Below are 24,347 nucleotides of genomic sequence, written 5' to 3'. Positions count from 1 at the left end.
GGGCCATCGCCGCGACAAGGACCCCCTTTTCCAGAGGACCTCCGAGGGGACGCCCTTCCGCCGCCGTGGCGGAGACAGGCCGGTCTGGGCTGGCGGAGGGGCGGCCCTTGGCAACTGAACCCATCTTTTCATTAAAGTTTATGCCGTTTTTGTAGGCGCGTCCTCCACCTCATTCGGGCTCTGGCGTTTCAGGGAGGCTCGCTCCATAGAACAGCGAAGGGGCGGCCGCGGTGCCATTCGAACTCGCATGGCCCGCCTCCGGCCGGAAGCGTCCGTGACGTGCGAGCCCCGCGCTTCCGTCCCGCCCCTCGGCTTCCGGTGGCCCAGTGTTTCGGGCTGAGGGCGGCTTTGTCAACATGGCGGGCAGTCTGAATGTCTTGCGGGGAACTGTGTGTGCTGCCGTCGCTCGCCGTGGGTTCGCGACCCGAGGGGTGGTAGGCCCGGGCTCAATCGGCCGCGAGCCGGATGCCGATTTCGACTGGGAGCCGGAGGAGCGGGAGCTGCAGGAGGTGGAGAGGTACCGGCTCCTTCCCGAGCCCTCAGCCTGAAGCAGGTCCTCGGCGCCCCGGCCCTCCAGGCAGCGCCCCCTTGGCGACCGGCATCCTATTGCCGCGTTCGCAGGGACCCTTGTTTCTTCCCTTTAGCAGAGGCGCAGGGGCAGGTGTTCAGCTCCCTTGGGGCCATGGGTCCCTTCCCTAGTGACATATTTCATGACCCGTTTAAAAAAAAAGTTCGGCATGCGTAGGGGCTGTTCTAGGCGTTCGATTTCTCAGGCGCTGAACAAAGAAAAGAGAGCTGGGTATTTAGCCCGAGACGCTTCAACCACCCATCTTGCTCGCACGCATGGCTTCTGCCATTGGTTCTCTCCCCCAGCACCCTGAAACGACAGAAAAATGCCATTCGGTTCCAGAAAATTCGGAGGCAAATGGAGGCGCCAGGTGCCCCGCCCAGGACCCTCACGTGGGAAGCTATGGAACAGATCCGGTAAGACTCCTGGTAGTTTGGATGTGCTGTGATGATAAGTGAAGAATACTGGGGCCAGAATATTGTTTTTACATTTTCTTCTATCATTTTAGATTTCTTAAAGAAAAGTGGAGTAATAACAACACATTTCTATAAGCCCGTCATCTTGATTTAATGGTTTTTAACATTAAGACACAGTTGGTTCATTTTGCCGAAATTTTAGAATGGTAAATTGCAGACATCACATTATGTACATTTTTCTGAGGAGAGGATCTCTATCTTAGAAAATCTTAAAGAGATCCTTTCTTAAATTTTAAGGTTTTTGTTTTGAGTAGATTACATATAGTTCAAAATTAGAACAGCATAATGTTTGCACATTGAGAATGATTAATCCTGGTCAGTCTCCTATGGGTGCTATTTTTAATATTTTTAATAGTTTTTTGTGCCTTTTTTCAGGTTTCCTTATGCAAATGTAAGCACTTTTTAAAAATTTCACCTCAATCACAAACAGTGCTGTAAATACTGTCTATGTTATTTTCACTTAATATTTTTTATAGACCTTCCCACTTCAGAAGAGAAAGTTCTTCATTCTTTTTTATAGAAAACATAGAATATCACAGTTTAGTTAACCAGTCTTTTATTTATTTACTTAGTTTTTAACTAGTCTTTTATTATGGGTGCTTGGATTGTTTCCCCTCGCTTGCTATCACAAATAATAGTGCTGTCGTGAATAATTTTGCATACACATCATATCTGCCAGACATAGTTGTTCTATACCTTCCCAGCAGTAGAGTTGCTGGGTCCATGGGCAAATGGATTTGTCTTTTGATAAATATTGCTAAATAGTCCTTGATAGGTTATTTTCCATTCCCATCAGAATGACTCTCGAATTGCGATTCAGAGTAAAGGGGATTCTGGAGAGCTCGTCAAGACGACTGAGCCTGTGGCGCCTCTTGAACAGCTTCCTCTCCTGTGCAGAGCAACAACTTTTTCAAATCTTCCTACCTGTCACCTCTCCTTTTGTGGTCAATAATGTCCTGTTACTTCAAGGGAAAAAACGGGCCAGTACATAAGAAGCTTTTAAAGCTTCTTGCTCTTCTTGTTTTCCATTCTCAATCCTATACCCTGTTTAAATTTCAGGGGAAATGGTAGCCCTTCACTTGTCTAGGACCAATCCTATGTGCTCTCATCTCAGTCATGTCCCTACCTAATTCCTCAGGGACCTACATCTGTCACCTTCAGGTTCTTGCATCGTTTTGTTCCCAGCTGGTTCCCTGGCTGCCTACCATTTTTTTGTTTGTTTTGTCTATGAAACCGTTCTCCACAAACCTAGCAGTGATTTAGTCAGTATTGGGAATAACTGACACTCTAGTCTTAATCGTCCCTCCCAATACAGGATTTGACCTTGTAGTCTGCTTTCTTGAAATTCTCTTCTCCCTTGACTCAGATACCTCTCCTATTTCTAGAGCTGCTTTTCTGTTTCCTTCTGGGCTCCCCTCTTCTTCCTGTATCTTAAAGATTGTTACTTTTTAAGAGTTGTGTTCTTGGTCATTTTATTTCACCCCGTATATTTCCATGCCTAACGTCAGCCATTCACATGGCTTTAACCACCTTTGCTGTTGCCTTATGACTTCTAAATCCATCATCTTCAGTTCATGTTTTTCTTCTGAAGTCTATATATTCAGTTATGCACTAGACATCTGTTTGGATGTCACACAGGTTTCTTAAACTCAATGTGTTCATCACTATGTAATTCTGCTTCTATTTTTGCTATAACCCTGAATAGTCCCACCCATCACTCAAGCTAAAATCCTGAATCTCAGCCTGCTTCCTCCCCTAATATTTAGTCCCTTACCAAGTTCTACCACTTGGCCCTCCTAAACTATTTCTCGAGTCTTCCCTCCTGCTCTCATTGCCACTGCTTCAGTTCATACAGCCTGCATGACTGTGACAGCCTCTTGCCCGATCTTTCCACCTCTAGTGTTGCCACTGAAAAACTACCATTGAATTGAGCTTCAAAATCAAAATTTGCCCACGGCATTCCATTGCTTTAAATCCTTCCTTGGTTTGCTGTTGCTTTGGAATAAACTCCAGACTCCTAAGCATGACATCTTGGTCTCGCTCTCCCTGTCAGACAAATGGAGCTATTCCTAACATAGGTGACGTGCTGCTTTTCATTTCATACACTCGCTCTATTGTCAATACTTTGGATCTCTTCCTCCTCTCCTCTTCTCTGCCAGCTCATTACTCCTTTTCATCCTTTCAGACCAGCTCTACTGTGGACTTCCTGAAATAATTCCTGGGCCATGCTGCAAGTGTTGTCACAGCCTGTCCCTGGGCCTCCCTCGTGGAAGCTCTCCTAGCATCGTCTGCTATGACAGTCACCACAGGGTTGTCAAGTGTTAATACTTCTGTCTCTCCCTCTGGATTGTATGTTCTTTGAAGGGAAGGACCATTTTCATGCATTCCCCGGTATCTAATGGACCAGTGTGCAGTGGGAATTCAGTTGATGTGAAACTAAGGGGTTGGGTGTTGCTTTCAGCACACAGGATTGGAACACAGCCATTTAGTGGCAGGAGGTAGGCGATGCTTGCACTTCTCACAGGTTTGTCACTAGTATTATCAGCTGTTTTGATAGACCTCTCCACAACTTGAAAAACGACTGCGTTTTCCTATAGGTATTTACATAAGGAATTTGCAGAGTCCTGGTCAGTTCCCAGATTGGCTGAAGGCTTCGATGTCAGCACCGATGTGATCAGAAGGGTTTTAAAAAGCAAGTTTGTACCCACATTGGAGCAGAAACTGAAGCAGGATCAGAAAGTCCTTAAGAAAGCTGGGCTTCCAGGCTCTGGGGATAACTGGAAGGTTCTTTCTACAGGCCACTCCGTGTCAGGCTCTTTGCTGATCCCAAGGGGTAAAACATCATCCCAAGGCCAGGGTCACAGCACAACTTTGAAGATGATAGAATCGAATAGTCACAGTACAAACACACCGAAAAGACAGAAGGGAAGGAATAAAGGAATCCAGAGCCTGGAGAAGGAGAGCTTTGTGCCTGTCACTGCAGCCCTAGGTCATCAGAGAGCGCCGCAGAAGTACTCCACCAATAATTATGAGGCCACCAGGGGAACTGACAGTGATGGGTTGTCCACTGAGAAGAAGCTGGAAGAGCTGAAGGCAGGGGAACCGGGTGACCAGAACTTCAGCAGCAAAGTAGTGCAGAGGGGGCGAGAGTTCTTTGATGACAACGGGAATTTCTTGTACAGAATTTGAACTGGAGCCTGGCTTGTCGAGATGCCACGGGAAACACAGCTGGGCGAGTATATTTGAACTGCCTGGATTTCTGTGTATGGATTATCCCCCTGGAATAGGAAGATGTGATGAGCCTGCATGTGGGAGGAAAGAGCTGCTTGGATTGGAATCTGACAAGGGGCGGTGAACTTCCATAAGGCAGATGTGTATGGATGGGGGCTGCTGGCTGGGTGGAGTCCAGCTTCCTGGAGCTGTGGTCCTGGTCTGACCCACATGGATCTTCAGTACTCAGCCTTCCTGCTTAGACTCTGCGTTGAAACCAGCCTGTATTGCGTGTGTTATTAAGAGTTTCTGTGATGCTTGCGGTATATGTTTGGGAGGAAATGAAAAGTTTGCCTTCTGTCCTCATTTACTTCTTGATTAATGAACACTAACAATTACGGAACTGCTTAGTCAATGAGTTGTTTTCATTATGTGCCAAATAAAGTGAAATGTAGCAGTCTGTTCATCGGTGTTGTGGGGTGGGAGGGTTTACCTGTGAACCCTGTTTAATTTCCCCCAGTATTTGAAATCCGTTACTACTGTTACTTGTCATCACCCGCCTTGCCCCCATTAGAATGTAGACCCCATGAGGGCAGGAGACATGTCTGTCTGTTGCTGCAGTTTCAGCTCCCAACGTAGATTTCAGTATTGGTTGAGTGAATGAAGAAATGGGGAACCTTATACCAGTCAGCCAGTCCCAGTGGCAGAAAGCCCTGCCTTTTACCTTTGCCAGTCTACCCACCCAGACCTCAGCCAACAACAAGCCCTAGCTTCCTCCTGGTTGACCTGTTCCTGTTCCATCCTGTCAATGTGTCTCAACATTCTAACCCACTGGGGCACAGGTGCAGCATCTGGTGGAGGAAGCGACAGATGACAAGCCCTGGCTGAGCTGGAGAGGGCAACTGTGGGTGGTGGGCACCTCACAGCAACCTTGGGGCTAAGAGGTGGGCAACCTGGACAATAGAAGGGACTTAAGTCCCTGTGTCCTGGAGGGTATATGTGTCACACATCTGCTCAAGGCAGTCTCCACCTGTCTTCAGCTGAGATTTGATGTAAGGGGGTTGGAGAGAGGAAAGCTCAGTATAAAATACGAGATGAGCTCTTGAAGCCCATTGTGAGCACAAAAGTTGTTTGCTCAACCTTACAGAATTTTTCAGACAAAAAAGTAGGGAAAATATTGTAATGCAATGAACCCTTTGTACCCATCACCCAGCTCGAACATTTAACAAATGGCCAGTCTTTATTCATTATCCTTACTTATCCCACATTTCCTCCTTATTTTAAAGCAACTTCCAGACATATTTCATCTGTATTTCAGTTTGTATCTCAAAAGATAAAGACTCCTTTTTAACATAGACATATAAACCATTACTGTACCTTAAAAGTTTTAGTAATTCCTTAATATCAGCTAATATCCTGATAGAACATAATATCCTGATAGTGTTCTGTTTCATAAATGGCTTTTATGGTTGATTTCTTTGAATTGGGACCCAAACAACGTCCACACATTGCAACATTGCATTGTGTTGATATGTTCCAGAAGTCTTACTTTTTCTAAAGTGGTTTCCCCTTCCACTTTATTCCCCTCACCATTTGACAGGTTACTTGTCCCATATAATTTCCTGCATTTTGGATACGGTTGATTTCGTACTTAAAATGTGTTTTAAGATGTTCCCACCACGCTGTTTCCTATGAACGGGTAGTTAGATCGTGAGGCTTGCTCAGGTTAAATTTTTAATAAGGGATGCTCTACTTAAGCATCTTGTCAGGAGATGATGTGATGTTACCATTGATTAGTGAGTTGCCAGCCGCATGTATCCCTTGTAATGGCTCTCATAAGTTTTTTTTCGTTCCCCCCTAATCAGGTAGATAACAATGACCATACCCCTGAAAATTCCCTAATTTGTCTTCCCAGGCAGTTCTCATCCCCAAAGTCAAATCACTTCTGAAATTTTTTCAACATAGTTTTTCCTGTCCTAGAACCTTATATAAATGACATCATATAGATGCCACTCGTGTCTGCCTTCTCGCATTTATTCAGTTATTTTTATTGTACAAATATGCCACAGTTAATCCATTTTCCCAAGAAGGGCATTAATGAGTCAAAACTCCGGTATCCAAAGGTCACAGCCGCCGGGACTTCGCACCCTTTGGATGCCAACTTGCACCTCTTTTCTCCCCCGACCCCAATCCCACCTCCCATGCTGAAGGAGTCTTTCCTGCAGATCAGAAGCCGGAGATGTAGCGCGTCGTTAAATTTGACAGTAGGCTTGATTGACAGCCAAGATCCCCAATGATCAGCGCCTTTCAGATTCCCAGTTGGGTTAGCCCATTGTGTGATGTTCTGAAAACCGAGCAAGTGCCCAATCCTCTCTTGAGTGAGTTAGGAGAATTGGGTGTGCCCTTAAACATTAGTTTTATCACGGGAACACTCCCCTCTAGCCAGAGAGGAGACTGGGACGTTGACGCGTTCTCTCCTCTTTAAATGGCCCTTCCAGGACGCCGTCCTCTTCCCATTAGGCCAAGCGCCGATCGAGCGAACGGAACTTCCGGGAGGTCCAGGAAGTCGGTTCTCCCGGCAGGAGGCGGGGTTCTCCCTGCTGCGCGAAGTCTGCGGGTGTGGACCGAAATCCGGCTGACCCGCGGACTGGAGCAGGAAGGGCCGGTCGGGATACGGTGGCGACACGCCTGAGACGAGGGCCGCCCGAGGCTGCGGCTGTCTGGCCGGGAGGTGGCCATTCATTCCTTCAGCGCAGCTGGAGTGAGGGCCGCTTTGGGGACTCTTGCGAAGTCCGTGCCCAGGCCTGAAGGAGAGCCACCAGGCTTCTCCTAACGGAGGGCGGCCGCCTTCTTCCACCCCGCTGGGCAGGTGACCGCTGCCATGGCTTTTCCCCATCGGCCGGACGCCCCGGAGCTGCCTGACTTCTCCATGCTCAAGAGGCTGGCCCGAGACCAGCTCATCTATCTTCTGGAGCAGGTCAGTGCCCGCCGCGTCCGGGGCCTTGACCGCGTCAGCCGTGTAGCACTCCCTGGACGCATGCGTCCTCCTCGCTGAGACCCCTTAGCCTCGTTCTCGGCCCTTGGTATCGTCCTTGGCGCTTCTGTGGCAGGTCCGAAAGAAAGCACTCAGTGAGGAAAACCAGAGGGCAGTAAGAGCTCGCTGCCCGGGACCTGGCCAGAGAGTTAGTTCATGGCAGTAACTACTACCCGCTCCCTCCCGCCCCCCCGCACACAGGAAGACGCCACTAGTGCCAGGCATCGCTGGGGATGGAAAGTTGGGGAAGACATCTTGGTCATTGGGGCTCTTACTCCAGTAGCAGCTGTCTGAAGCAAATGACCACACACGGTGTCCTGTGGGCAGGGAAGGACAGGCAGGGTGCCTGCAGCGTTCCGAATCAGCAGCCATTTCTAGCGGGAGTGATGTAGGAGTTTGAAGGAGCTGGAATGTCAAGCAGCATATCTGCCCTGGAGATGGGAGAGCGTGTTCGGGCCAGATGGACTGGTAGGAGCGAAGCTGAGAAACCAGGGAGGAGGGTGATGAGAAGTTACACGACGGGCAGCTGCCGGAGAATTTTCCCCGATGGTGGCAGGAAGCAAGCAATACGTGAAGATGATGCTAAGCGCCATGTGTGGAGGGGGGTAAAGGGGAACCAGAAGACCAGTTAGGAGACCACAGACTGAAGGAAGAAAGGCCGGCACCAGATTAGTGACACGGGAAATGGAGGCAGGGGATGGGTTTTTAAGTCATGGCGGAAGAAGACTCACAGACTTATTGGTTGGTTTTGAAGATTGAGGGAGAAGCAAAGCTGAGTTTTAAAATTTTTGACTTGGGTTAATAAGAAAATGCTGCTGCTGCTATAATTGTAATTGATTACGTGGGTAGTTATGTGTTTAATGTCCATGTTCCCTACTAGAGTGGAAAGTCCGCGCGGATAGGGTACGTGTCTGTTTTGTGTAACACTGTGTACCCCGTGAGTACCTAGCTTAGAGTCAGGCACATAACATGCACTTAATAAACATTTGTTGCATAACACTGAATGGAAATTTAAAACAGAATTAGAAAGAGGAACAGATCGGGTGGGGAAAGTTGATTAGTTTAGGTTTGGATCTGGTGAAGTTAAGATGCTGATAGAAAATACTGCTCCTAACATCCAGCGGATACAAATGTAGAGCTGTCCCTGGCATGAAGATGGGGACTTGGGAGAACCTCAGGGGATCTGGGACCATGTTTTATTTCTCTTTTATATGCCCTGTGGTGCTACCACAGTGATTTGCACATAAAAGACACTCAGCAAATGTCTGAGGAATTGAAGAGATGCTACTTAAAGCCACTAGCTCGCTCAGGTAAGATCCACAAGAGACTAAATGAGACCAAAGAGAGAAACTTGTAAAGGGAGCGTAGGTGGGGACGAGCTTCCCACAAGGTGACTCAACATGGCCAAAGTGGATTTCCGGACAATAATGCCCTCTTCAAACTTAGTTCTTGTTAGTGGGCACAGCTATTCAGACTTGAAACCTCAGATTTGTCTTTGACCCTTCTCCTCCCCCATACTTAACTAGTTGCTGACTCCTGTGGATATTTCCTTACACCTGACTTTTTAAATAGTGATTATAAAGTAACACGCGTGCATTATAGAAAATACAGAAGTGTTTTGTAAAGGAAAGTATAAAGAAAAAAGGTCACTTATAATCCTACCATCAGATACTAGCACTGTTAACACTGTTAATTTCTTTCAAGTATTTAAAAACTTCTATTACACATTCCATATATTTTTAAAATAACCTAGTTTTGTTCACACCACCGCCGGCCTACATTAGATCATCACTCACCGTCATATTCTTGGGCTGCTTGAGCTGTGGCATTAACCACATAGGTGGACCCTGTCTCCAGTTTGTCATGTCTCCAATCATTGTACCCACAGATGTCAGATTCATCCCACTGGAATTCCCAGCTGGTTGGATGCTGCAGGGCACAAAAGCTTTCTGTGTTGCCCTGTTCCATAGAGGATCAGCTCCAAACTCTCTAACCTGGCATTTGGGGCCCGCCCTTCATGTTCTAAATCTGGTCTTATTTTCCACCATTCCCCTCCATCAAAAGAGTTCTCAGCCTTGGTGCTATTGACATTTTGGGCTGATTAGTTCTTTGTTGTGGGGCTCTCCTGCGTACTAGTGTCTTTAGCCGCATCCCTAACCTCTACCCGCTGGATGCCAGTAGTAACCCCTGCCCCAAGTTGGACAATCAAATGTGTCTCCAGACATTGCCAGGTGTCCTCCGGGGCCAAACCATCCCTGGCTGAGAACTACTGCCCTATATGTTCCTTATGCAGCAGCCAAACTGAATTGCTTGTTCTGTTCTTCCCGTTCAGCCTGTTCTCCTTCCCCGGCCTTGGCTGGATTGCCCCTTTACTGTGTCACTGACAGCACCCTCCCCACTTGTCAAGGCCCAGTTGAGAGGAAACGTGCAATGCATTCCCTCTCCCTGCCACTCAGAGTGACCTCTCCTTCCTCTGGCCAGGTGAGGGAGCAGCGCCAGGAGTGATGACGACAGGGACCTGGGGTGGGCAGTGGCTGGGTGACAGGTGAGGGCTGTCCTGGGCTACGTGTTCTGTGTTGAACGTAGGTTAGTTTTGCAACCAGAAGAAAAATGCTACTTAAAAAGAGACTTGGCAGTGGGTGAGGGGCTGCAGGACGCAAGGCGGAGTTCGGCTTTGTTTGGCTTTGTTCCTCAGGAGAGCAGGTGACTCAGGCATAGCGGAGCAGACGGTGGAGAAGAGGGGTGACGACGCAGGACTAGGTCACAGGCGAGCAGGAGGGCTGAGTGACATGGAAGGTGAAATACCCACTGGTACAGAAAACGGGAAGAAGACAAAATAGGTGACTGTGTAGAGAAATGTCAACTGGACATAATACTGACAATAAACAAGGTGCTGGCAGAGATGAGGTCTGGCGCCCTTCCACCTCAGAGACTGCTTCTGTGAAAGAGATGGCTACGTGAGCTCTCAGCCGAGGGAGCTGTGTGACCTATGAGTGACCAAGTTCCTGTGTCTCCTTCAGCTTCCCGGGAAAAAGGACTTGTTCATCGAGGCAGATCTCATGAGCCCGTTGGATCGAATCGCCAATGTTTCCATCCTAAAGGTACCAGCCCCTTTCCCAGGTGGACTCAGGTGCCCCTTTCCTCATTGGGCAGTTTTTCTTTTGCTGCACAGTACAACTTACTAAGGCGTGGCTACCCTTGTAGGGGAAGTAGTGGGGGGCGGGATTGGGTGGGTCCACAAAGGGGGGCTGCTACTGTTGTCTGCGCTGGTATCGAATTGCTTTACTTATGCTGTTTCTGTGGACAGTTTGCGGAAGGTTCAGTGGGATGGGTGGCAGGGAGGCAGTTTGATTCCCAGAATTAGCATGAATAGGAGCCCTTCCAGAAGTCCCTGCCTTTGCATCACGCTTTGGGTTTTTTCCGAGCTCTCTGTGTCTCTTGTCTTGTTGGGTTCTCTCGGCAGCAACATGAGGTGGACAAGCTGTATAAGGTGGAGAACAAGCCAGCCCTCAGCTCCAGTGAACAGTGAGTGTCTGGGAGACTCCGGTGAGCTGGAGGAGGTCCCTGCACGTTTGCCCTTGATGTGTCCTTGGCAGAAATCTGACACTAAGTTGTTTGTGATACGGTTCTCCTCCCCACACTTTTACAGTTTCATGCCTAGGTTATACTTGAGCCTCCTCATTGGTCATCCTTTCTGCAGTTTCTCCCTCCCTTGTCCTGTTCTCTTTCTAATCCAGTCTGCCATCTCTAACCAGATGGATGAAGCTTTCAAAAATATTTTTACTGTGCTCTTCTCAAGAACCTTCACGGTCTTCCCTTACTGACCGAGTCAAGTACAAATTGCTCACTACAGATGCCACGCTATCTCCAGAGAGGCTCCCCACTGCCTTTCCAGCCTGGTCACTCACGTGTCCCCTCAAGCCTTTATGTGACACGCGCTTTCACGTACGCATGCGTGCCTTCACCCTTTTGGCCGGTCCATTCACTCATCCTGAAATTCTCTCCTGTCCTCTCCGCTCCCGTATAAAGTACCCAGCCTTAGAGCCCAGCCCCACCTCCTCCACGAAGCTCTCTGGTGCTCTTCCAGTCCAGGGTGATTTTCTCCTCCTCTGGATTTCCAGGCTGTTTAGTATTTATCCTGTTTACTTGGCACAGTCACATACTGCCTGTTGTCTAGTTTTTGTTTTTATTTTTACTATTTCTCAACCTTAAGTAATGTGTACCCTTTCGTGGAGGAAAACCTTCTCCTGGATACACGGAGAACACATCCATGAACCTCCGTTCGAAAAACATACTTTCTTGTATTGTTTTTAACACTTGATTGATAGCATACGCCATCCATATGTGCATCTTCTTTTGGCTAACAGTTTGTGAATTATTTGAGAGCCGCAACTCCCGGTTCTACCCGAGGGCCAGTAAGCGTTCCCAGCCCGGCACGGTGTGCCTGCTGTACTGAGGGGTCTTTTGTGGTCAGCACGTGGAAGGCCACGGCAGCTGGCCTAGCCGTGGCTGGGACGAGAACTGCAGGCCTGTTGAGAGGAGCCGATGGTGAAAGAGTTGGCATTATCTCAGTTTCTGCTAAGCTGCTATCACCAACTTCACGGTTTTTCTTCACTGAGGGTTTTTAATTCATTTTTTTTTCCTTTCTCTCCCATAGATTGTGCTTCTTGGTCAGACCCCGCATCAAGAATATGCGATACATTGCCAGTGAGTAGGCCGTGGTGCAAGTGTCTGTAAGACCTGGGAAAGGGGGGGCAGGAGCTAAGGCCTTGGCCACACCACATGTAGAGGGCATCTGCTTCCTTGCTCCTCGTCTAACAAACGGCCCCGGCTTTCTGGGCTGCATTCCTTCTGTCTGTAGGTCTTGTCAACGCTGACAAATTGGCTGGCCGAGCTCGCAAATACAAAGTGATCTTCAGCCCTCAGAAGGTGAGTTGGGATCCCGGTGGCAGTGGGAGAAGGTAGAATGGGACGGAGAACTGCGAAGGGGCAAGGGACCAACAGCGGTACCTCCCTCAAAGCCTTAGGTGTGACTGAACAAATCCGTCGCTGTCTCATTAACGTAGACCTGATTGTGTAGCAGAGGCTGTGTCACCAAACTGCCCCAAATGTAGATTGTGGAACTATGGGAAGTGGCCTCTACAGATTTCTGTAAATGCAAAGGTTGACACTTTTGAAGTAGAACCTGCCACGTCTGCTTTCTAACACAGGTTCCTGCATAGCAATGGTACACGATGTCGGGGACCTTCAATGACTGTCTTCTAGAGCCGTTTGATGATAAATACAGTAAATCATTGTCCCACGCTCAGCCTTTTCTTACACAGGAAAAGAACCTCAGAGACCATGTTACTCCACCCCAGCTTGAGCAACTGAGGGCACTGAAGCCCAGGTCACACAGTGAGTTAGCAAAGCCAGGCCAGGTCCCTTCCATCTTTATCTCTATGGTTGCAGTGAGTGTTTGGCGATCTGTCAGCATAACTGTGTTTCTTGATTCCATGAGGCTCCCCTCTGGCCCCCACATCGGTGCATCATAGGTATGTCCTGGAGCTCACCGACTGCAAGTAAAGATCTACCAGGTTTTCAGGTTTTCACACTGCCTGCATGGGCCTGTAAAGCAGTACCAGGCAGTACATGCCACACCTAGAACAGGTAGAAATCAACGCTGAGAGGCTAGGGATTTGTTCCTTTTCAATTTTCCCAAGAAAATTCTAGAGAAAATAGAAGACTAAAGACACTGGATCCAAAGTGTGAATCCTTGCTTTTGTACTGAGTGCCTGTGTGATCTTGGATAAGTTACTTAACTGCTCTGTGTCTCAGTTTTCTCATCTATAAAATGGAGTTGATAATGGTACTCAGCTTAGCTCTTTTCATTTAAATAAGATGACTTTCAGTTTCTGTTAAGAGAGCGAGTGGGATCCTAGGCTTATATTGTTATCTCATCATGAAAAAGGAGTAAGAGGAGCCAGTGATCTTCCTTTAAAGATTGTTTGAAGATTGATAGCACAATCTTCCAGCTGTTCATCCTGTTGAGGAATACAGATGTGTCAAGTGTAACGTCACCAGGGCAAGAAATTACTGAATAAGATAACCCGTCAGAATTACAGGTTACTTTTGGATGTTATTAAAGGAGCTATGACAATAATTTCTAGTGTTTGGAGACTCACAAAACCTTTTTTTCCCCCCAATTATACTCCCGAGGACAGATGTGTTTAAACAATGACTAAAACAGGTGGTAACAGTTTCAAATAAACCCTACAAACCTCCATATTACACAGAAAAATAAAATTGGTATTTTCATGAATTTTCTCCATCATCTACATCCTATCCACTTAAATTCTTTGACCTAATTTTATGTCACAGGAAATCTCTTGCTGAGACTCCCTTTGTTAATTATGAACATTGGCAGTTTTCAAACTGGGCTCTGGAATTCCATTCATTAGCATGAAGGGGGGGCCTGTGGCTTTCAGAAATGAGTGAGGGAAGCATAGGACTCTTTGGTGTAACAGTAAAATAAGGAGCACGCAGCATTCATCTTCCACACCTCACGGAGTTATCATAGGGATTAAGAGATTTAATCCTAAGAACAGTAACGGTAATGATTAGTCGTGTAAAATGCTCGATAGACATCCATTGTTATTATTGTCACTGTCATTGTCAGATGGAGTGCCTTCTGCCTTCTTCCTCATTATGGCCAAATGTTTCCTCCTTTTCCCACTTGTCTCAGAGCAGGAGGAGACAGTGGTCTTTTCCCGTCTGAGCACAGCTGGCTCACCGTGTTCATGCATTTCTTCCCCATTCTCTTGCTTCATCAGGTAGAACCTTTCTCTTCTGTGAGTGACCGTGTCTGTGCCTTCTAAACAATTCTCCCTCCGCCATCTCCTCTCCCTGTCAGGGGCTCTCCCTTTTTTTGTCTCCCTTCTGTGAAGAATTACCTGCTGCCACCGCCTCTGTTCGTTCACCCCACTGTCATCTTTAAATGTAGTCCCCTAAGAGTCTGTCGTAAAATGCAGTGATGTCTGGCTCATGCATGTCCTACGTGACGTCTTTGGCACTTGATACTGTTGCTCATTCTTCCTTAAGACTCTGACCTCCCCTGCTTGCAGAGCTGCCGTTTTCTCCTATTCCTGCCTCTGTTCTTTCTCGGTCTTCTCAGCCAGGTCTCACACTGTGCACCCCTCTATTTTTGGTGTTCTCTAGAGTTCTGTCCGGGGCTCTATTCTCCTTCTGTGTTCTGTTCTCTTGAACAAACCACCCACTTTACCTGCAGCGTATGTACCACTGACCCCCAAGGCTGTATCTCCAGATGCCTCAGTGTCTCCAGGGGTCCTGCGGACATGTCCCCCCAGGACGCCTCTCCCCACCACTGCTCTTTACCTCCCACCTCTGGAGCGCGCGCACGTCCTCCCATCTCTGCGTGGAGGACTCACCCTTCCGTGACAGCCGAAGTACCTTCTTTGTAAAGCTTGGCCCATCTCTCAGGGAGAAAAAAAGCAAATAAATGAAATGAAATGGCTGAAAGGGCAATGAAGTGTTGGGCTAATGACTCCATGTCCTTTCTAGATCTAAGAGTCTGGGTTCTCCTACTGGGTTCAATAAGTATCGTCCTCATTAGCGACTGGGGAGGAATTCCACGGGAAGGGAAAGAACAGAGAGGAGGTGTTTACTAATCAGCTGCTTTCCTCTTGCAGTTTTATGCCTGTGAGATGGTGCTTGAGGAAGAGGGGATCTATGGAGGTGAGAGGAGATGAATGTGAGTGAAAGGGGGAGAACGTAAGGAAGAAGGAAATAACTGTCATTCCCCCGCCCTCTCCTTTCCCTGTCTCGTTCCTGTCGGCCTGGGCGTGGGAACGAGTGGGATACTGCGAGGGGATGTGAGGGCTTATAGTTGGCGACCATCACGTGTTTCTCGCCTTACCTTCTAAGACGCCCACAAGGGGGATTGTGCCCCCCGCTGTGTGTTTCCCATGCAGCACCAGCCTGAGCACAGCAACCCCTGCAGGGAATTCTGCAGTGGCTCAGGATAAGGCCCAGAGTCTTCCCCATGGCTTCCCACACCTTCCTTCTTCGGGCCCCTCCCTGGAGGCCTGCCCCTTTCTCCTGACTCGCTGCCCTCCAGCGGTGGGGACTGCACGTGCTGGTCCTGTTGCCTAGAACATTCCCCACCCTACACCTTCTTGCCTACCCAACTCTTACTCAGATTCTAAGCCTAAATGTCACTTCTCTAGGGAAGCCTTTCCCCACCCCTAGATGAGGTTTGATCCCTGAATGTTTGTGCTCACGGGCTGCTGTTTCACCTCTTGGGAGCACAACTGTACTGAAATCTACGTGGTGTGTAGCTCTCCCACTAGGCTGTAAGAATGGCCCCAGCGCTTAGCCAGTGCCTGCACGCCTGCAGCTTTCCGTCAGTGTTTGTCACATCGGGAATGAGTGTTTCCTCAGCGCTGGTGGTCAGCACGCGAATGAGAACACACCCATCACACTGTGTGACAGCCTGTCCTGTACCTGTCTCCTTTCATTACCAGACTGAGCCCTTCAGGGCACAGGCTCTGGCTTGCTCATCCGTGAGTGTCCGCTCTCAGTGCAGTACCTGGCGTGCGGCAGACGCTCAGGTGTTTTCGCATGGCTGGCGGGCCTTCCCGCTTCGTGTGGCACCACGTGCTTTGCAGGGACGCTGATGCTCTCTGTACCTGCAGATGTGAGCTGTGACGAGTGGGCCTTCTCTTTGCTGCCTCTTGACGTGGACCTGCTGAGCATGGAACTGCCAGAATTTTTCAGGGACTACTTCCTGGTAAATGCGGGGCCCTGGGGTCTTGGCATCGACAGTTGGGGACAAACGTGGGATCCGGCGGGCTGGCCATTTTGTACCTTCCTCCAAGCTCTATCTCTGATTATGCGCGATAGCGATGGGGAGATTGAATGCTGCTGTTGTGTCCTTGGGACTGCTTTGGGGGTCAGTGAAAAGGATCTTTCAAGCGTCCCCCACACCCTGCCTTCCTGCTCCAGGGCTCCAGGGCTAGCCGCTTTTCCGATGGGTCTGTCGGGTCGACCCTTGTGTTTGTGGCCCTTGCAGGAAGGAGACCAGCGCTGGATCAACACTGTGGCCCAGGCCTTGCACCTTCTCAGCACTCTCTATGGGCCCTTTCCTAACTGCTACGGCATTGGCAGGTGTGCCAAGGTGAGCACTGGCCGTCCTGTTGTCCCGACAGCCGCATTCCAGGTTCTCTGCCCGCCGAGGATTGTCCCGGGCCATGTGTGACACGAGCTGTATTCTGTACCTTGCCTTGATGGCGGCTCAGAGAAGAGAGCTTGTGTGGCTGGCAGAAAGGCAGCCAGGCCTCCTAAATCTCTTTTTATCTTTGCTGTGGGGAGGGCCGGGGAGGCAAAGATAGGAAAGAGGGGAACAGGACAGGTAATGTTGTTACTAGTTGGCTCCCGTCTTGGGGTCAGGGAGAAGTGTCACAGGGAAGGGGCTTGGCTTCTTCGGTAGGTATGGGGCTCCGGGTGGGACCTGGAGGACACGAGATCGAGGATGTCTTGTGTTTCTTATAACTGCGTATGAATCTGTAATGATCTCAAAATAGAAAAGTTTAAAATAAAACAAAATTAAAAATTTGGGAAAAAGAACAACAAGAATGTCTTGGTCGCTGGCAGATGTCACATGAATTGTGGAGGAAGCTGGAGGAGGAGGAGGATGGCGAAGCCAAGGGCCGAAGGCCTGAAATTGGACACATCTTTCTCCTGGACAGAGGTAACCTGTGGTCGGCGCTCCTCTGGTCTCTGGGAGACATGGAATATGGGAAATGGGGCCCCGTTAGGCCCTCACGTGGGGCTGGGGATGCCAGTGTAGATTGGGAGCCTGGGCCTAGCGCCCTGGGGAAGGCGCTCGAGCTGATACCAAGCAAACGGGGAAAAAGGCGGGGTCGGGGGGGCCCCTCACAGTCGGGGATCTTGGTTTCAGACATGGACTTTGTGACGGCACTTTGCTCCCAGGTGGTTTACGAGGGGCTGGTAGATGACACCTTCCGCATCAAGTGTGGTAAGTGGCGTCCTGGCAGGAAGGAGGTGGTCCTGAGGGGCTCCTGGGGCCTCCTGCATGGGGCGGGGCTGCTGGGAGGGACCCGGGCCTGAGGGAGCTGCCGGCGCCCGAATCGTTCCGGGAAGGGTAGGAGAAGGAAGGCCTCGTCCCAGCTCTTCATAGTTGTCCCCTCTGCTCTCCAAGGGAGTGTCGACTTTGGACCCGAGGTCACGTCCTCTGACAGGAGCCTGAAGCTGCTGCTTAATGCGGAGGACAAGGTGAGGCTGTGGGTGCTCGCAGGGCATTTCCCCAGGGGCTCTGCTCCCATGAGGCTGTGGGCACCAGCTCTGGGCCGGGAGGCTGAGTCCATGGCAGGGAGGGATCCCCGCCAGTTCAGAGTGTACCCCAGAGCACACAGCAGGCATTTGACATCTGCTGTTTGATACCCGCTCAGCTTTTTTCGTGCTTTTGTTGCAACAGCAGGCACCCTCCCTGTGCCATCGTGACACTAATGAGGTAGGAAGGAACAAGGTCGCTTCTGTTCAGTAAGTTGTTCCTGTCTCGCTCCCCTCGCAGGTGTTTAATGAGATTCGTAACGAGCACTTCTCCAATGTCTTTGGCTTCTTGAGCCAGAAGGCCCGGAACTTGCAGGCCCAGTATGACGTGAGGCTCCAGGCCTGGGTCCTCTGTTCTCTTTCCTCAGTGGCTTCCCAAGGCTGCTGCCCCTTGGTGACCCCTCTGCTCCACAACAGGCTGCTTGTCTTTTGTCTGGGGTCGGTGGGAACCAAGGGAGGGCAGTGGTTTCCCGTGTCTGAGGGTGTGCCACGGTGACTTGAGGGCACCTTCCCCACAGCGTCGCAGAGGCATGGACATCAAACAGATGAAGAACTTCGTTTCCCAGGAGCTCAAGGGCCTGAAGCAGGAGCACCGCCTGCTGAGTCTGCGTAGGTTTCAGCTCGAGGGGACCACGGCGGGAGCTCTGCCCCAGACAGCAGACAGATTACGCTCTCGTTTGGTCTAAAGTGGGAGGAAGTGCTTCTGCCTTTGGCCTTGAGGTTTCTATTCTTCTGGACAACAAAGGAATATTCTCTAGAACCAGGAGTATGTCAGCTGGCTTTTCATCCTCTCTGCAGATATTGGGGCCTGTGAATCCATCATGAAGAAGAAAACCAAGCAGGACTTCCAGGAGCTCATCAAAACCGAGCATGGTGACCGCAGTGGCCGTGCCCGGCTGCTTCTGCTGCCTCCCTGCTCCCAGCCCCATCCCACCCTGAAAAGATGCTCGCTGGCTCTGTGGGACGCTGCTTCCTGTTAGAAGTCCTGGGGGTCCCTTAAGCCACCCCAGGATGGAGGAAGAGATGGGGAGACGCATGCCTGTTAGCCTAGGTGGCAGAGCCTGAGCTGCCCGCCTTCCCAGTGACAGGCTGCCCTCTGATTACTCACAGCTCTGTTGGAGGGCTTCAACATCCGGGAAAGCACCAGCTACATTGAAGAGCACATTGACCGGCAGGTGAGCAGGTGGGCGGGCCTGTGGGTGGGGCATTGAGCGGTGGGCTCCGCCTCCAGCGGAAGGTAGAGGAGGGAAGAATGTGTCTTAGGAAACTTGAATTCTCCTCAACTCTTTCTTCCTGTGTAGGTGTCACCTATAGAAAGCCTTCGCCTCATGTGCCTTTTGTCCATCACCGAGAATGGTGAGCCCCAGGGACCAAAGCTGCCGGATTGAAAATTATACCTTAGGGATAGAAGAAATGATTTTGAATGACACAGATAAATATCCTAGCAGGCAGAACGTTTTCCTGTAATTTTGTGGATTTTTTCCCCTATAAAATTAAAGCAATTTTTGTTTTGAGGGAAATATCCCCAGGATAATTTGAATGTCCCCACTCTAAGCGGGACCACATCCGGGCCCCCCAGAATAAGGCCTGTCACATTTTAGGACTACAGAGGCATAGGACAGAGTGGCACATCTCTCTTTGGTCCATCTGGCCTCCTACCCTCAACAAGGTTTCATAGTCCAGTCTAGGAAAAAGGGGCAGCCAACCAATTTCATAAACATTTCCAAAAGCCCAGATTCTGCAGCCTTTAATGGCAACTTATTTTGCTACTGAAGTCGTCTTTAGTTGGTGAAAATTCTTTAAGGTTGCTCTCTACCTAGAGAAGGGGTTTGCTTATTCTAAGTTTCCTGTATTCTTACCTCAATGGAGGAAAACATCTGAGACTGTACTTTGGATCCCTGTAAACACTCTTCCTACTCCTCAGAAGCTGTAAGGCAGTTCCCAGTAGAACTGGCCCACAGCCAGGAAGAAGTGCCCGGGAAGTCCCTTCTTTTCCTCCTGCCATGTCCTGCTCCCATCCCCACTACACTGAGCATTCGTTCCAGGTCCATCTGCACCCAGTGGTTCAGGGCTCTTCCTTGGAACTCTCAGATCCAGGCTTTGTCTTTCAATAATCCAACTTAAATTGCAGAGTCCATTTAGAATCAGCTGTATAGGGTGCAAGGTTAACATCATTTACCGAATCCTTCCTTCTGTTCAAGGTTTGTTTTTGGGGGGAGATGGGTGGTTTGTTGGTTGGTTGGTTTGGCTGTATATTTTAGGACACCTCAGCTGGTTCATGAACCTGTCTTATCTTCCTTACCCTCAGGTTTGATCCCCAAGGATTACCGATCCCTGAAAACACAGTATCTACAGGTGAGGCAAGGAGAATGTCTTCTTGAGGGCACTTGGTGGAGGGAGGTCACTGGACATTTTTGAAAGAGGCAGAAGAAGACACGGCCCTTTTCCTGTCCCCGTCCCCATCCCATTTCCTTCGGGCCTCCCTCTTAGGCGTTGTAGGGACAGTTGGCACTCAGAGCCCCTTGCCACTGCCCGTTTCTCCCACTCCCGATTCTCACGGTGGGTGCACCAGGTACTGAGTTCTTCCTCCGGGACTCTCCCTCACTGTAGGACCTTGTGCGGCATTAATAAGCTTCCTTCCAGGTCATTCGCTAGGCTTATCTCCTCTGTGAAGCCTCCCCATTCTCCTTCTATAATTGCTTCTTCTGAGCTTTAATAGTTTTGTGTTGCCTTTATTCTTCTGCGTTTGTATGTAGTTATTTCTGGTAAGAAAATCTTTCTCCCACACAATGTGAGCTCTTCAGGGCATAGACTGCGTAATCCTTCCCCCTTCACCTCCGTATCACCAGTGCTAGACCCTTGGTGGATGCTTAGTGAAGAGCTGGGTTGCATTTTTTTCAGAGCTATGGTCCTGAGCACCTGCTGACCTTCTCCAACCTGCGGCGAGCGGGGCTCCTAACAGAGCAAGCCCCTGGGGACACTCTCACGGCCGTGGAGAGTAAAGTGAGCAAGCTGGTGACGGACAAGGCTGCAGGTGAGCAGGGCGCGCAGGTAACCTGTTCCCCCACCCTTTGCTAACCAGCAGAGCACCCTGGGAGAGAAGGAGTGGGAAGGAGAACGTAATTCCTTACTCTGACTGGCATTACGACTATTTCTGCTAGTAGGAAGCATTTCCTTTTATTGAACACACCACATGCTAAGGTCTTTAGATATCGTTTCTTATTTAATCCTCACAAAGGCTAGTTTTATCTCTATCTTACAGGTGAGGAAACTGAGGCTTAGAAAGGTTAAGTGACTTGTCTAAGGTCCCTCAGTAAGTCCCATTAGAACCCAGGTCGGTTTGACTTCAAGACCCATACACTTAACCAGTAAACTAACTGGGGTTATCCTGTAGACTGCACTTAGTGGGGAGCTGGCACCCTGTAGGAGGAGTGGGACTGGGTGGGGAGAAGTGTGCTGAATGTCTTCATTAGTTGCAGGGACCTGTGGATGAACGGCTCAGAGATTTGACAGGTCCTGTCATTGCCTGAATGGCACTGCCTGTGGCAGTGTCATGAATCCGTAGACTATATGAAACCCAGCACCGATTTCTTCCCCAGGAAAGATCACTGATGCCTTCAGCTCTCTGGCCAAGAGGAGCAATTTTCGTGCCATCAGCAAGAAGCTGAATTTGGTATGTGGGGCAGGGACAGACAGGGGAGGCTGCAGGCTCAGTTCTTTGTGGAGTACTTTGAATCCCCAGAGACCTTTCTGTTGTTTTGATTTTATAAAGATCCTATGGTTTGGTAGCCTGATAGCATCAGCTTAATTTAATAACGAGACAAGACACACAGATTCATTCCGTTAATAAACACGTAGTAGGCACCTACCTACCACCAGTGCCGGACAATAGGCTAAGTGCTGCTTCAGTGACAGACATGTCCTATGTCATTGAGGGGTCAGCAAAGGGGCACTCCTCCCTCCAACCCCTCACAGGGAGCTGAGAACTCATTCACGAGAATCGGCGGGTACTGAAGAGAAGCTTGAATCTTCGGTTATGGTTCTGATTTTTTTTTCAGGGCTATTGCTGGTTTAGTTGAAGTAAGAATCATCCTTGGGGATCTGCCACTTTTCCCTGACCCTGTAAAAGAGTGGAGAGCTGTCACGTGCCTCATGTGGTCCCCTTTGCCCTTTAGATCCCACGTGTGGATGGCGAGTATGACCTGAAGGTGCCCCGCGACATGGCGTACGTCTTCAGTGGTGCTTACGTGCCCCTCAGCTGCCGCGTCATCGAGCAGGTGACAACAGTGACTCCCGCTCCCATTTGTGTTTTCATGTTCCTTTACTCCCGGGCCTGTCCAACTTTTAGCTGCTCTTGTAACTAGCAAACAGCGTGACAGTGTAGCCGCTGCAACCTTCCTTTCCCAAGTCGGGGCCTGTCTTCGACCTGAGACTAGCATTTGTGCCTCACCAGGTGCTGGAGCGCAGGAGCTGGCAGGGCCTGGACGAGGTGGTGCGGCTGCTCAATTGCAGCGAGCTGGCGTTCGCAGGTGCGCGGCTTGGGGGGTGGGAGGCGCGGGCAGAGGGGGCTGGCTGCTGGCCCGGGGCGAGGTGCCAGTGAAGAGCCACGCCTGTCCGACCCGCACAGGCCTGACCAAGGAGGACAAGGCCTCCAGCGAGTCCCTGCGCCTCATCTTGGTGGTGTTCCTGGGTGGCTGCACGTTCTCTGAGATCTCAGCCCTGCGCTTTCTGGGCAGAGAGAAAGGTAAGCGAGAACAGAGGTGACGACAGGCCTCCGTGGGATCGGGGTCATAGGGCGGTGCTCAGGAAGGCTTCTCTGCTGGCTTCTGGGTACCACTTCCTGTGGGCTGAAGAGCGTGGAGCCCAGTTCCACCCGGCGTGGCACGTCATGCCCTGAGCATGGCACTGACGCCGCTGTCTGTAGCCTGCTGCTCTGGCTCAGCCAGGGCTGTGGACCTGGAGGGGCTCCATATGGCATGGCTGGTGTTGGGGGCCTGTGATCTGCTGGTAGTCGCACATGTGGGTGCTTTTGACTCCTCAGGGTACAGGTTCATTTTTCTGACGACAGCAATCACAAACAGTGCTCGCCTCATGGAGGCTATGAGTGAGGTGAAGGCCTGAAGTTTTCCCGGCCAGTGTGAAGCCTCCACACATTCCCCAAAGGGATGCAGGAGCTGGGCTCCCAGCTGCACAGTGTCCACCACCCACCCAGCTAAGCACTGGGGAGCTCGGGCCTTGTTTGGGTTAGAGAACACATCTGAGGCGAGTTCACTTCCTGCTCCCAGGACACGTCTCTTTTCTATTTATGAACTACAGCCCAGGCTGGGAAGCTGATGAGAGGAGAAAGGTCTTTTGCAAATTCCTGTTCGAGTATTATTGTAAATAAAGCCTCTACTCTCAAATGTAGTATGTTTAGTTCCGGACCAGCACTTCCATCTGTATTTGTGCAGCACAGGGGGCTTCATGTCTTCTCGGCCTGGTCTGGTTCTCCCCTGAAACTTGCGCTGTACTGGAGTTTCCTGAACCCTGAAACGAGGGGGCGGGATTAGGTTGATGGTCAGTAAACACCTCCCAGTTCTAAATCCTGCAACTCATTACAGTGGAAAAAACTAAAGCGGTTTTTGTTTTAACTTAAGGAGGCACCTTCATTTTAAGCCTTTCGTTTATTAGAGTGAAAGATTGTGTGCCCTGTTAGGACAGTTTCGGGCATCGGCAAACGGTGCCCCCCACACTTCACCAGTGCCGTCTTCGTTGCTGGTTCTGGTGGCCTTCCTCTCCTTTTCCCTGTTAAAATTGTGAACTGTAGCCGCATCTGTCAGTGGTCTCGGCGGGCCTTTTCTAACTTGATCTCACTTGACAACCACCCTTTCCTTCTTGAAATTCTCGTACTCAGCTTCCGTGATGCTTTTTCATCCTCCCACAGTCTCCTAGGTTATACTTCTCTCTCTTGATTTCTCCTCTGTCCTATCCGTCTGTTGACATCTCTCTCTGTCCTTTGTTGTCATCCACTTCAGAGCTCAAGCTTCGTCTAGTGTTGAGCCTCACACTAGTATTTCCAGCCTGGTCGTTCCACAGGCACTTCAAACTCCACGTCTAAAATAAGCTCCCAAACCGAACCTCGTGTCCCGACTTTGCATCCCTAAATCTGTTCCTCTCCCTGTATTCCCTTAACATTCTCATCGTCTACCCACATTTTGTTCGTGTAAGGAATTATATCCTTGACCCCAGATGTTTTTCTTTTTATTCCCCTACATTCCGCTGGTCCTGTCCTCGACCCATTACTTTTAAATGCTTCGGGTCCATCCTCTCCTCACCATCCCCATGGCAGAGGTACTTACAGGTTTTTGCCTGGGTTTTTGGGAGACTGTCCCGGTTGCTCTGCCTATCTGTTCCCCAGTGCTGCCACTTACCAAAAGAAAGATCCAAACCTGTGGTGGTGAATCATCAAAAGTATTCTTTCCATAGAATGATGGTGCTGTATAGTGCATATGCCAAGGAAAATGCACACCTCAAGTATCTAGCTAGATTTTTGACAGGCTATGACAAGCTAGTGTGCAAGATCAAAGGCACAGCTGACAGGGCTGTTAGTTTAGAAAGAACATGTGGCAGTCAGAAAAGGATTGTATGGCCAAGGGAATAAACAGTGGCAGGGAATTGCACTTCCATTCCAGAACAGTGCTGTCTAATAGAAATGTAATATGACCCTGTA

At 49.7% G+C, this 24,347-nt stretch overlaps 2 protein-coding genes across 3 annotated transcripts; both read left to right on the top strand.

The window, feature by feature from the left end:
* Positions 1-314: 314 nt before the first annotated feature.
* Positions 315-4,714, top strand: NGRN (neugrin, neurite outgrowth associated). Its single transcript, XM_033099994.1, has 3 exons — positions 315-517; positions 874-984; positions 3,642-4,714. The coding sequence occupies exons 1-3, from the start codon at positions 357-359 to the stop codon at positions 4,231-4,233; spliced, it is 864 nt and encodes a 287-aa protein (XP_032955885.1). The 5' UTR covers positions 315-356; the 3' UTR covers positions 4,234-4,714.
* A 2,071-nt stretch (positions 4,715-6,785) lies between these two features.
* Positions 6,786-23,062, top strand: VPS33B (VPS33B late endosome and lysosome associated). Of its 2 annotated transcripts, none has more exons than XM_033100310.1 (23): positions 6,786-7,231; positions 10,309-10,389; positions 10,752-10,813; positions 11,946-11,995; positions 12,150-12,217; positions 14,977-15,022; positions 15,955-16,076; positions 16,359-16,463; positions 16,940-17,036; positions 17,247-17,324; positions 17,508-17,581; positions 17,880-17,966; positions 18,157-18,247; positions 18,437-18,511; positions 18,749-18,813; positions 18,940-18,994; positions 19,947-19,993; positions 20,540-20,672; positions 21,238-21,311; positions 21,814-21,915; positions 22,092-22,167; positions 22,266-22,382; positions 22,680-23,062. In XM_033100310.1, exons 1-23 carry the CDS (start codon positions 7,136-7,138, stop codon positions 22,757-22,759), a joined length of 1,881 nt encoding a protein of 626 aa, XP_032956201.1. In that variant the 5' UTR covers positions 6,786-7,135; the 3' UTR covers positions 22,760-23,062. The 2 variants fall into 2 exon arrangements, with proteins under 2 accessions (XP_032956201.1, XP_032956202.1); XM_033100311.1 differs by having other exon boundaries at positions 6,787-7,231; positions 15,982-16,076; positions 22,680-23,044.
* Positions 23,063-24,347: the final 1,285 nt, after the last annotated feature.

This window comes from Rhinolophus ferrumequinum, chromosome 28 (assembly GCF_004115265.2).
Source record: "Rhinolophus ferrumequinum isolate MPI-CBG mRhiFer1 chromosome 28, mRhiFer1_v1.p, whole genome shotgun sequence".
Taxonomy (NCBI): Eukaryota; Metazoa; Chordata; class Mammalia; order Chiroptera; family Rhinolophidae; genus Rhinolophus; species Rhinolophus ferrumequinum.
This window is presented reverse-complemented; position numbering and strand designations above follow the sequence as displayed.

Excerpts from the sequence above, each read along its gene's own strand:
- NGRN (XM_033099994.1), top strand. The coding sequence starts at position 357 with ATGGCGGGCAGTCTGAATGTCTTGCGGGGAACTGTGTGTGCTGCCGTC. Across the intron at positions 518-873 it reads GAGCTGCAGGAGGTGGAGAG|CACCCTGAAACGACAGAAAA; the intron begins GTACCGGCTCCT and ends TCTCTCCCCCAG. Across the intron at positions 985-3,641 it reads GAAGCTATGGAACAGATCCG|GTATTTACATAAGGAATTTG; the intron begins GTAAGACTCCTG and ends GTTTTCCTATAG.
- VPS33B (XM_033100310.1), top strand. The coding sequence starts at position 7,136 with ATGGCTTTTCCCCATCGGCCGGACGCCCCGGAGCTGCCTGACTTCTCC. Across the intron at positions 10,390-10,751 it reads CCAATGTTTCCATCCTAAAG|CAACATGAGGTGGACAAGCT; the intron begins GTACCAGCCCCT and ends TTCTCTCGGCAG. Across the intron at positions 21,916-22,091 it reads GCTGCCGCGTCATCGAGCAG|GTGCTGGAGCGCAGGAGCTG; the intron begins GTGACAACAGTG and ends GTGCCTCACCAG.